The sequence below is a fragment of the Galleria mellonella genome, unplaced genomic scaffold (genome assembly GCF_026898425.1).
Source record: "Galleria mellonella isolate WM207_F2 unplaced genomic scaffold, CSIRO_AGI_GalMel_v1 utg352, whole genome shotgun sequence".
Lineage (NCBI taxonomy): Eukaryota > Metazoa > Arthropoda > Insecta > Lepidoptera > Pyralidae > Galleria > Galleria mellonella.
The window spans coordinates 4,466,939-4,480,278 of record NW_026442084.1 but is presented as its reverse complement, the minus strand read 5'-3'; the positions used below and the strand labels follow the sequence as shown (position 1 = coordinate 4,480,278).

The window sequence follows — 13,340 nt, the reverse complement described above, 5'->3', positions numbered from 1 at the left end:
TTGGCACATATTTACATAGGTATTAGATAACTGATAACAAATCATTAATTGTATATTTTTTTACCTAAATATTGCCGCGTGGTCCCTGCATAGAATGGCCAACAAAATATGGTAAAATGAATCCTTTCATACAGGACAGGCTGAACTTAGTATGGGAATCAATATTAAACTTTATGCTTATATATAATTAGATAATAAATACATTTTTGCATTTTACATTTAAGACAGTTATAAATATTGTGGACAAGGGTGGGATTATCTCTGAATGAGATCTTTTCATCGCCGTATGGTCCCGCCATAGAATAGGCTACTCTTTTCTTTCCCATGAATGTTGTAAGAGGTGACTAAGAGAACTTAATGGTCGAGGGACGGGCAACAACGTCCTTCTTAAAATACCACTAAAGCTTAATTGCGGTTGTCAACACGTCGGCCAAGCGTGACAACTATTTGTAAAACCCCCCAACAGGGGTAGATGTATCAAATAAAGAATTTTTAATAAATTATGGTTATAAGGTAATACATAAACATAAAAAAAATTACAACTAAATTGAGCACCTACTTTTTTTAACTTGGTTGAAATCCTCTTACAAAACTATTTGAACTATTAGTGTTTTGATTCTTTGATTCAAATTTGGAATTTAGTAAAAAAAATGATAGCTGAAATAGGTTTACGAGATTTTTTTTTATAAATAAAAGAGCACATATGTGTATAGTAAATCTTTTTTTACATTTGTAATATTAGTAACAAATTAATTAAAACAGTAATAAATCACTTAAATTTAATTAAATTTATTTCGCAAATGTAAATATATATTAGTAACATACATAATTACAGAGATAACGGCTCTGCTGCATTTAAATTTTTAAACAATTGTAATGTAGGCATTGCTACGAGGCTACGTCGTAGCTGCGTAGCAGAACCACGGATTGAAAACCACTTAATCGTCTAATAAAAACAGAAGAATTTACTATGGAAAATTTTGCTATATTTCAATACTTAACATTTTTATAAGTCACTAGCTATGTATATACCATGACTTTGGCGACTTGGAACTCATTTTAACAACGAGGGATAAATTTACATAAACTTGATATTCATATGATTTTAGTTAGGTAATAATAACTAATTGAATTTAAATTAAATATGATATAGTCCTAAATTAACGCATAGGATACTTTATAAGAAACACGAGTATTAAGCCACAGGATATAAGTAATTATAACTATAAAATTAAATTAAACTGAAACTTGAAATTGCCGAGTGGTCCCGGCATAGAATAGGCCACCCCTTCCTTCCACGTGGGTGTCGTAATAATCGACTAAGGAAACTTAATGATCGAGTTACGAGCAATAGCATTCCTCTTAAAACGTCAACAAAAGCTTAACTGCGGTTGCCAACCCGCCTGCCAAGAGTGGCAACTACTGACAAAACCCCTCTTACGGGAGAACCCTACGTTTAGTAGTGGACAGTTAACAGCTAACATGAATGAATATAAATTACATAATATTTTATATATAACCCTGACATAGTAAAATTAATCAATATATTACAGAGACCTAGACCAGTCTAACAATGTGTAACATACATAATAAGTGAGAAACTGAAAAATATATTTTGTCACTATGTTTACAACGTGGCGATTTCGTCAGACAATTGTCATCAGGTAATATTTAGCGAAGCACTTTGCATCTATACTGCCAACACGAATACGCGCGTGTCTCTCGAGTTTTGGCTCTCAATTGAACGCGTGGGTTACTCTAGCACTACATTTTTTGTATTTATTCTTGTCTATGACTAATACTGTTATTTGTAAAGGTATTTTTATTGGCACTGTATTGGATTACTGGTGTGACAAACTTTTAGTATCGTTTACCAATGTTTCAGATAGTTTATTGATCTACATGAAAATTATTTGGACGATGGCCATGAAAATATTATTCTTTCATATGGCTATTAACTATTCCACAATTTTTATGATACACAGATTTACAAACAAGCCACCTATCTAATGGAAAGTGGTAACTAATGCCTATTAGAGGTGGGTATTATTGACAATGTCTATACTGATCCAATAACGAATATGTTAAAAGTTTGTTATCCAAAAAATAATATTGGATAACAGAATTTTAACATATTCGTAAATAGATATCCGATCGATGTGGGCGATATCAAAATGGAGGATGACCTTTTTTCCACTATTAATGCTCAGAGGAACCCAATATATATGTCGGATCGATATCCATATTACCCATGCCTATTGCCTATAGACAGCTCTATAAATATCACAGAAAACACTGGCTTATGATACACTTATTTATTTCTAAATAACTCACTACACTTATTACACTATCCCAAAATATGTAGTGAGCCATAGGTTTATTTTACAAATTTAAAAATTTTAAACAACATTTAAAAATATTTCTATTTTGTCATTAAATATATCAATATCTGGCTGCTGAGCAATCAGAGAATTGAGCAGAGAAATAGCCTGATAAGTGGGAGAAAACTGAGCAGTACAGGTGCGAACCGGAGGTGCCGATAGTAATCGACAAACACGCAATCCCGTGCAGCGTTGGGGTGCGTACAAAGCATGCGTACATTGCTATACTTGATAACTATAGTATTACGTATCTGTATCCTGTAATTTCACTACTATATTTCTTCCCTTCTGACATAAGTGATATCACAACAATAATCCTTGTACTGTACCAATATTATTATGGTAATAAATATTTTTCATTTTCATTTTTTATCTTCTACCTTTCAAATCCAAACACAAATATGTGAACATAGCTGTTTCACAACATAAATACGAATAGGACAGAAGTATAAAAGACTTTCTTATAAAGTCGACTTCTAGTTATGCACAATTGAATGCGTACTAAATTAAATGGGTTAAAAACTAAGATCTAAAAGATCTAAAAGGTAGCAAGGTAAAAATTATTTTCATTACAAATTACTACTAAATAGATATATAATTAAAGTTGACTTTTCTATAATATTTTGACTTTAATATTGTGGGCAGTTACTTCGCCTTGCACATGCCAATTATTTGCTAAAAGACAAATAGATAAAAATTAATTCTCATTCGGAGATAATCCCACTCTTGCTCATAATATTTATAACTGTCTTAAATGTAAAATGTATTTAATATCAAAGTATGTCTGTCCTGTAGGAAACAGGATTAGTTTTACAATATACATTCTAGTAGTACAGATAACTGTTTATACATGTTTTATAGTTTATATAAAGTAGTTATTTTTACAATAAAATTGCATGACTAATAAATTAATTAGGATTTATGCAAGCTGTAGGACGTGGTGAGTATTATATAGTGCGTATGTGTGTGTGTGTGTGTGTGCGCACGTACGAGCGTGCGTGCGTGCGTGCGTGGTGCGTGTGAGCGCGCGCGTGCGCGTTTGTGTGTGTATGTTTGTACAGGATTTTTATTTATGTAATATCTTACCTATGTAATTTACAAATGCAATAAAGAGTATATATAAAACTCGATACTCCATATTGGTGATACGATCTAGGGTTTAGCGAAGACTGATCGATTGATACTCACGGCTAAAGTTAAGGTTAATGGAGGCGGCCACCTCGCCCATCTTGTTTTTAGCCTTGACTTTGTAGAGCCCCGCATCCGTCTCGATCACGTCATCCAGCTCGAGCACCACCAGAAATTTGTTATTGGCGATGCTCTGGATCCTGGGGAAGCAGGGTTTTAGTGTCATTACGTTGTTAGCCATACAATAAAGGGTAAAAAGTATTCCACGTTTAATAAAATTATTTAATAAGGAAATCCAGAACACAAACGTATCGCAAAAAAAAAAAAAAAATTAAAAACCAATACGCCGTTTAGAAGAAGTGGTCACCTGAGCGTATATAACAATATTATAAATCAGTTAACAATTGACGGAATTATGAAGTAACAAACATAAAAACAAATACAACTGAGAACCTCTTTCTTTATGAAATCGGTTGAAAAACATCCCAACGTTGTTAAAAAAAATATTTATATTTTATTTATGTTTGTTCAAATGAATTAGTAGAAATAGAGGAATTGGAAGTAATAGCAAATCCACATAATAATTACAATAATGCTATGGTACTAGTACTTATATTACAATAAATAAGAAAGTTTGTAAAATTATTTGGAAATTTACTACGTAGTCTTGAGATATCATGAGAGCTAAACAGGTTGGAAGGAGTGAAAAGGGATTGTTAATAATGGAAATGAGCAATCCTGTTACTAGCAATGTAACCTACCAGGTCGACCTCCTCGTGGTTTCCCCTAAAAACCGTCATAATTGATTCATTGTTAAATGTTAGGCTTACTGGGCTACTTTATCTTCACTTATCATCCCTTACTAGTTCCGCCAGTGTTACTAATAGCACAGGTTACCATTCCATCAATAAAATAAAAAAGAAAGAATATCAAAGAAACTTTCAAAAAAAATTTTACATGTACATTTATAGATATAATTTGTAAATATCAAACTCAAATATTTCAGATTGATATTACTTACAGAGAAATACTACTTAAAATAATTCTACAAAATAACAATAAAGTAACAATAGTCGCTGCTACAAAAGTTAAATGCAGCTCTTGGTACATATAAAGTTACTCGTGCCCCATTACTTATTATTTGATTATGTTTCTTTTGTTTAATTTCGCTACTATTAGCACGAATGCTACTGTCAACACTCAAAAACTGCCTACCAATGTTATTACCAGAAGTCCTACAAACTTAAACAAATTCTACAGCCTTCCATATTAGCCATCAATTCCAACTGCCATTTCGTCCATCGTGTTAACACTCCGAGCAGTAATCTAATAATTTGTCTGAATATGCATTGTTTATAGTTGAAACACGTGTCGTAAAACATGCGTGGATGAAACGAAAGTCAGATATTGATGGCTAATATGGAAGGTTGGTAGGGAAGGGATTGTTAGTAATACGGAATACCAGTCCTAATATATCCTGTCAGATCAACCTCTACGTGGTCCTCCTTGAAAACCATCGTGCTGAATTGTAATCCAGGTTTATTCACCAGGATGGGCTAACTTACCTGCCTTTTCATTCTCACCTATCATCTCTCACTGGTGCCTCGCCAGCGTATACCATTAGCGCCGGAGGGGTTACCATTCCATATTATCCATTAAAAAAAATGTGGAAGGTTGTAGAGCTTTTGATAATAATAATAATTAATCTTCTAGTATTAGCAGTCGCATATATAATAATGGTAGCGGAATTAAACAAAATAATTCTAATCAAATAGCCAGCGATATGTAATTCTGCAAAATAACATCTATTTCAGTAAATTATTTACTATATATGTATACCCCATTCACACATCCCAAACTGATTCTTATACTCCGGCACTAAAACTTAAGAAAATTAACAATAAATTTGAATTCAGACTGTTACATCATGAATAACGTCACGAAGAGGTACATCAAATAAATATTTTCCAACTGAATGGTCAACAATACGCAACTAAACCAGAAAATTATATCCGCACTTCATCAAATTGTTTACGACTAGCGTTAAGTATTAAGGGATTAAATGCAGGCTTAACGCCCGCTTGTGACATTTTTATAGTTGGATCAGTTTCAAATCTATTATTAGGTACATTCAAGAAATTGTTTATCAGCTTCCCTTAAAACTGTAATTCTGATTTGTTATATTTATAATTATACTTATTGCTAAATTTGCCTAATGGTTGACTGGAAGAGAACACCGTCCAGTGTTAAGTTCGCCAAATGTACATAGAGAATTCCACTGCGCATTCAAGTTTGAATAAATAATCACATTGAATTTGTTTTAATTAATGAAATAAACATTATTAATCTTACTACTTGTGAGTTTGTTTATTTATTATCTCATAGAGCGTTAACGGATTAACCGATCACTATAAAATTTGGTAAATATGTACTACATGGGATTTAAAATACTTTTTATCCGGGTTAAAGAATATATTCCGGTCTCGCGCACAAATGTCACAGCTAAAAGCTAGTGTTTTTGTCAATGCGAAAAATGTGGACAAAAATGCGTTAAGGTGCATAATAACATTTTCCGATCAGTTTGTTATAATATAATATGAATCGATTTAAAGTTTTTGAACCAGTAACCGCCGCCTGTGCCAAATGTGCCGACTTCCAATGTTTGTCTCCAATAACTATACATCAAAGGAACAATATCGGAGCAAACAAATCGTAAAGTGAACCTCAAGGCAACGAGGACGTTCACCTTATGGTACGCACAGATGGGGGACAGTTGGACCACAAAAAAATCCATTCATGTTATGTATATTTACCTTATCTTTCCACGATTTTAAATTCGATGAGAGAACACTTTCAACGTAATGGATTGAATATATGGAAACGATCTATAAAATCCAGCAAAAATTGGAATTGCATGTATATTTTAGGTTTATAGGTATATATTTTATTTTATACCACAAAGGTAACACACAAGCATACAACCCGTCTGATGGTAAACGGCCACTGTAGCCTATGGACAGTCGTTGATACTGCTACCACCACCTATCGGGTATTTTTTTTCTTGTTGACGAATTATGTCTCAAGTTGTAGCAAACAGTACACTTGCACAGAATTTCATTAAACGTTCGTAATATCTAAAAATACTTTTTCATAAAAGGTAAAATTTTTTGAAGTTATGAATTTCATAATTATGCAGCTACAGGTATGCGTGACCAGTCAGTCTTCATAAACTGGATTGCTAAGTTTTTGTTTTTTTAATTGCTAACTTTTACTAAGTAATTTGACATTGTGAACAGCTGTCAATTTTGGAAGACCAAAAAATTGATAAGATCAATCGAGACAACAATGTATTATATTCGAGAAATGATGAAATTAACAAGATGTTGTTTAAATGTACAGTTTTCAGGTGGATGTATTTACGTTTTAAGTATTTGGGTCAGGAATGTGTCGGATCATGAGGCCAATATCACACGTCTGTTCGAATTTTATTAATAACTAACGATCCGGCCCGGTTTCGCACGGGTCGACAGAATTTTCGAAAATAATATATAGCTTATGTTACTCATTGATTATGAAAGAATTTTTCAAATCGATTGTGTAGTTTTTTGAGTTTATCCAATACAAACAAATATGCAAAAATCAAATATTTCCACTATAACTAATGTTATAAAGTGGGAAGATTTGATTATGAAAACGAAAAAGGAATTAAATAAGTAAATCAAAGTAAACGCAACCGACATCCAAAACAGATATAAAATGTATTACTATTTGTTTTTGATAAACCCTTTTATAAGATTTTCTCATATGCATAATTGGAAATTGACTTTTCGAAATTAGAGATTAAATGTTTTTCTTTGCACTCCACCATTATTGTCTTTACACCAAGTCTTTTGCGAAGTAGGCAGAGAGAACTGAGAGCTAAAGATTTCTATATTTGTATACATTTCTAACCTCGCGTGCAAAGGGGGAAAGGGATTGTTAGCAATGGAGTTTGAGAGCCCCATTGCTAGCAATATGCCCTATCAGATCGACCTCCACGTGGTTCCCTCTAGAAACCATCGTGAACAATTCTTGTTGAATTCGTCACGATGGGCTAACTGACCTGCTTCATCCTCACCTATCATCCTTCACTGTGATAGCGCGGGTGGGGTTACCATTCCATTATTACCCATAAAAAAAACCTCGCGTGCATTAATAATAAACGCGGGGCATCTGTGACTAATTTTAGAGATATTAAATACTTACTTGAACTTAGTCCTATTGTCTTCCTTGAGCAGTTCATCGCTGCGATACCAGCAGATCTCTGGCTTCGGAGCGGCCAGCAGCTGGCACTCGAAGACGAGCTTGTTGCCATCGTCCTCCTGGCGCAGCTGCGGCTTCTGTGTGAAGCTAGGGGCTAAGTCGTCGGTCACCCCCATAATGCTAGCTGTGGGTCATCACCGCGGCTGGAGTTATGCTGCGTTGGGGGGTGATACCTTCTACCTGGTAAAAGAAAAAACAAAACTATTATGGTAATATACTCTTTATAAAAAATGGACAATAGTTAGTCACGGCTAACCTATTGAACCCTCGAAATATGACCTCTACAGAAATGTTTGCTGATTTTCAATAAATGCAATTTCTGTCTAGTTTTGGTGAACATTTTATATTTCAAGTCTTCAGAAAAATTTAAATCCTCAAAATATAAATGAAAGCAATATATAAAATAATTTATATTTTGGGAACATCGTCTTTTCTGGGGACTCGAAGTTGAAAGAGTTCGCGTAATTTGAAAAATATTTAATTTTTTTAATTCGCATCTATGCAAAAATCACCCTTAAGAACTATGAAATTTAACCTCATCTCTATTAAGAATAGTAGCTAATTGTTAAATATTTTTCTTAAAAATCTAACGATTAGCAAGATTAGAGGATCCAATGGTTTCGAAACGAAGTTCTTTATTTGCATGCTGTGAATTCTAGTTTGACTTGATAACAAATAAAAAATCATAACAGTTTGAACATATGTCTCACATTTATAAAAACTTTTATTATTCTGTTATAGCAATAATATAGCGCGTAGAAGTGACCAATGATAATAGTTAGTTATTTAGTAGAATGAAGCAAATTAGACATTTATTTTAATTACAAACTTTCAAACAAGCAAACAGCCTATCTGATGGTAAACCGTCACTGTAGCCTATAGACGTCTGCAACACTAGGTGTGTCACATGCGCGTTTCCAGTCCTGAAGAAAACCTTAATATACCCTTTTTGAAGAACCTCATACCGTAGCCTCTAGGGAAAACCTCAGCAGGGATTTCATTCCACAGTCTGAGCGTTCGCGGGAGAACATTCCTTTGAAACCGCACTGTACGTGACCATTTAGGTTCAAACGTGTGAGGACGAATTCCCTGTCGATGGCGATAGACTAGCACGGGATCGTTTAATTGCAGCGAAAGCTAAGATGTTTTTCATCTTTACGTTTTTTGCCCTCGAAATCCAAGTTTTCACTATTAGCTTAATAAGAATTTTATTGCATGTATGCAGTGCAGAAATACTGAAAAATGTTTAATTACTTTTAAAATTTGGTATATTTTCGTCGTTAGCTAATATTCCGAATACGAAAAGAATTTTAGTGAGACCATGGTGATTATTGTTGGATTAAAAAAACACATGGACAGATAGATACATAGAAAAAAGTAAGAGCAATGTAATTTATATTACAATTATCACTTTAACAATGTACTATCATAATCATCATATCAGCCGTTAACTGACCACTGTTGGACATAGGCTTCTCCCTATCGGGAGGTTTTACCCTTTCCTCGATCATTAAGTTCCTTTAGTCGCCTCTTGCTTGAATAACCCTCTCAATCTTTATTAATACTATACCTTAAATGCTTAATCAATTGTTATGAAATTTGGTACACATGTACTATATTGGATAAAGAATAATAGGCCACTCTTTATCCCTACTAGGCGAACGAAGTCACTAAAAAAGCTAGCTAAAAAGTAAATATTAAAATTAGTTCCAAGATATTCTGTTACATATGTATGTACATTCATATATATGGCCGTTTAATCCCGGCAAAGAAAAGGCCACCTCTTCCTTTCCCGTGAGTGTCGTAAGAGGCGACTAAAGGAACTCAATTCTAGACAGATGGGCAGCAGTGTCCCTTTTAAAACATCTCTAAAAGGCTAACTGCGGTTGCCAACTCGCTTACCAAGTGTGGCAACTACTGAAAAAGCTCTCCTTATAGGGAAAACTTATGTTCAACAGTAAAAAGTTAAGGGCTGAAACGATGAATGTATTAATGATATATATAAATATATAAATAAAAATATTATTTAATATAATCTTTGTTTACAATAAAATATAGAAAAATAAATAAATTTAAAATACGACTCTGTTTATGGTATTTGTTGCCAATTGTAATAAAAAACCGGTTGTAATAAACTAATTACATATAAATAATAAAGTTTTTGATTTTTTTAATCCATAATGGCATTATAAATGTGAAAGTAAGTTTGTTTGTTACCTTTTAGCGCCTTAACGCGCTCAACCAATCATAATGAAATTTAATACACACGAAGAACATACCAGAGTCCTATTTATTTCGGTCACTGAGCATATCTGGCATGAGGACGAAGATTAGAAGAATGTATATGGGTTTAGCGACTAGCTCAAAGTCGAATTAATTTAGTTAGCGATAAGGCTGCCTATTGTACTTTATTATATATATATATATATATATATATATATATATATATATATATATATATATATATATATATATATATATATATATATATATATATATTCATTTATCAAATTCACTCAACTCAGAATAGTCTGAAACTAGTAACAAAACTATCTCTGATTTACTGTGATGATGAAGCGTAAAATGATTGGGAAGCAATGAATGATTAGAATATATAAGAATATTTTTTTACACATATACATACGAATCTGTCATATCTGTCTCCCATTAAGGTAGGCAGAAACAAAAGAACGCCAAATACTTCGATTTAAAGTCTAATATATATATTTTTTATTTTAATTGTTATTTTCTTTGATATGATACACTATTTTTATATAAATAAATTATTTCACTTATATAAATCCTTAATTAATATTATATTTATTTTTAGGTAACATTCTTACTAATATTATAAATGTAAAAGTATGTTTGTTTGTCTCTTAACGCTTCAACGGTTTAACTAATCACTGTGAATTTCGTATAGATGTACTATTTTTTTTTATGTAACTTAGAATGGCAAATAAGCTGACGGCCCACTTGATGGAAAGTGGTAACCGTCGCCTATAGACAGGAGCAGTAGTACCATGGACAACAGAGTATACTGTTTCGCCCATGATACCCCCCATGCGTTGCCATTCCTGAGGACTCAGATGTTATTCCTCTGTACCCTGCAAATTCACGCCATATCCAATCCTATATGAGATGGAGAAGAATGTAGGCTACTATTTATGTTTATTCCGACCAATCATCATATTCCGATCACACGAGCGAAGACGCAGGTAAAAAATAGTAATTATATATAATGTATGCAGTTAATTCTGGTCTTTGTATACAAAGTTTATATATCTAAATTTCCGTGAAAAAGGTAGGTTCGTTCGTTCGTAATATTCATCGCAATGCTAAGTGTCGATAGACGAGCGAGGTAGATTATTGGGCAAATCGGTCGTTTAACGGTCGAATCAACCAACAAACCAAAACATAAACCAAATACCCGATTTGATTGATTTATGATTTGTTTATGTTTGCTTTACTCCACCAATTAAAATAAATAAATAAATGTACTCACGACTATAATTCTAAACAGATCCTTTTTGACTATTGGCAAGTGAATGTATTGGTAGACGATACATTTTACATACCAGATGGAGACTTAGTTCAAGTCGTTTGCTTGGACACCTCTATCCCATTCGTATTTTTGCCGTAAAGCAATTGTGTCTGCATGGCTGTGTTTCGGTTTGAAGGGTGGATATAGCAGTGAATTTACAGGGTGCAGTGGAATAACACTTTAGTCCTCAGGAATGGCAACGCATGGATGTTATCATGGACGAAACAGTATACTCTGTTATGTCCATAGTACTGTTCATGTCTATAGGCGATGGTCACCACTTTCCATCAGGTGGGTCGTAAGCTTGTTTACCATTCTAAGTTGCATAAAAAAATTTCATTAATTTACACTGTTGAGACTTCTTAACGATATGTAAATTTAAGTCTACTTGTGTGATAATATTGTTATTTTTCAGTTTATTTATTTAACTCTTTATTGCACCAGAAACATATAAATATACAATGGCAATTGAAAAATTTAAGTGAAATACTGTAACAAAGGTACAAAAAGCAATAAGTATGTAAGGAAATATGAAAAGTTTTCAGGTGTATGTATGATTAATACACCAATTTTCCGAACCGAAAAATTATATATATATATATATAATTTTTACTAAAGTGTACAAATATAAAGTATTAGTAGTAAAAAAGTTATAATTTGTACACTAAAAATTGTACATCTATTATTAATTGTTGACAATTTTGTAATTTGATTATTTGGTTTCATTTGTTATATGTATAGATATAATCGAATAAATTAGTATATGACTAACAGCATTATATGTAGGAGATATCATAATAGACATAGCCAAGAAATAATCTCTGTCTACCGTTTCAATAATATCAATAGTTAGAAAAAACATTGATTAATGACAGCTTAAGATTGAACTGTGATTGATTGAAAAATATGAACTGTTTGCTATACACATACTTATGTACCATAAACAGACTCCTTCTGAACATAAATCAACCGTCGCTGAAATACATCATAACGTATCATCTGAAACCTCGGACGAAAGCTCTCAGCGAAATGAGTCACGTTCGCGCCGCGGTCAGCGCCATCTATTCCACAAGGTGAAGTGTAACCGAGTGGGTGTTCGCTGTTAGAATTTTCTAAAGTGTGAACCGAACGTCTCGATCTATTTCTGTAACGAGTGAAGGCTAAAAAGTGGACGTTTCGACGCAGAATTTTTATAACTCGAAACGTTTCACTTCCTATGGTTACCTAATATTTTATTGCATTTTAATATCTTTCTTTTACCGTGTTCGTCTTATCGGAGACGACTAAAATAAATCTTGGTAAATCCATCACGAGTTTCTATTTATGAGATGCAGTTCCTATGAGAAATATGGGTCAATTTTTTATGATGATCATAAATTTGAATAAGAATGTAGCATTGGTTAATTAAGTAAAGACAGTAATATAATAACAGCAGTGAATTTGAATTACGATGACATAGATGTAAAAGTCAATATGAGAAGAAATGAAAATAATGTCATACCGAAAGTAACAGGTAAGTGTAATCCAAATAAAGCACGTAACACAAATGTCGATGCACAAACACTTGAAGTTTCTCAAATTAATACAACAGATCGAGAATTCGACGAAGGTTGTGAGAAAGTGGATTCGTTAGAGGGATCGGTGTATCGCCGGCGGCGGGACGCGTCGGTTCGTTTTCGAAATCGTAACTAAACTATGAAACTTTTGGCGACTCGCCGAGGCGGACGGTACGGAATTTGTGTGGGTGTATTGCAACCGCCATTCGGTTGGATAACGTAGACTCGTCATACGTGACGTGAAAGATGCAGAGGTGTTTTCCGTCGAAGATAGAAGATGATCTAATAGACGTTGGTTGTACGGTTCTTGCAATTGATACAGGTAGTAGAGTTTCTCATGAACTGTAGGAACATATATATATATATATATATATACATTGATTTAACTTGTCACGTCGTACGTCGACGTAAAATAGCGATTGTTATTTT

At 33.2% G+C, this 13,340-nt stretch overlaps 1 protein-coding gene and 1 long non-coding RNA gene across 10 annotated transcripts in view; one reads left to right on the top strand and one right to left on the bottom strand.

Annotated features, from left to right (window-relative positions):
• Nucleotides 1-7,923, top strand: part of LOC128201135 (uncharacterized) — a 34,369-nt gene extending 26,446 nt beyond the window's left edge. Inside the window, exon 3 of the long non-coding RNA XR_008253088.1 lies at nt 7,787-7,923. This is a non-coding gene — a long non-coding RNA (uncharacterized LOC128201135). The remainder of the gene's footprint in view (nt 1-7,786) is intronic.
• The window catches only part of LOC113519393 (twitchin), a 143,987-nt gene extending 130,930 nt beyond the window's left edge, over nt 1-13,057 (bottom strand). For 8 of the 9 annotated variants that reach the window (XM_052896992.1, XM_052896998.1, XM_052896995.1 and 5 more), the window contains exons 1-3: nt 12,857-13,057; nt 7,755-7,991; nt 3,570-3,709 (exon numbers count right to left, since the gene is read on the bottom strand). In XM_052896992.1, the coding sequence (XP_052752952.1) occupies nt 3,570-3,709; nt 7,755-7,927 (313 nt within the window). In that variant the 5' untranslated portion in view covers nt 7,928-7,991; nt 12,857-13,057. The remainder of the gene's footprint in view (nt 1-3,569; nt 3,710-7,754; nt 7,992-12,856) is intronic. The other variant, XM_052897001.1, reaches the window with a different exon arrangement.
• Between the last annotated feature and the right edge of the window lie 283 nt (nt 13,058-13,340).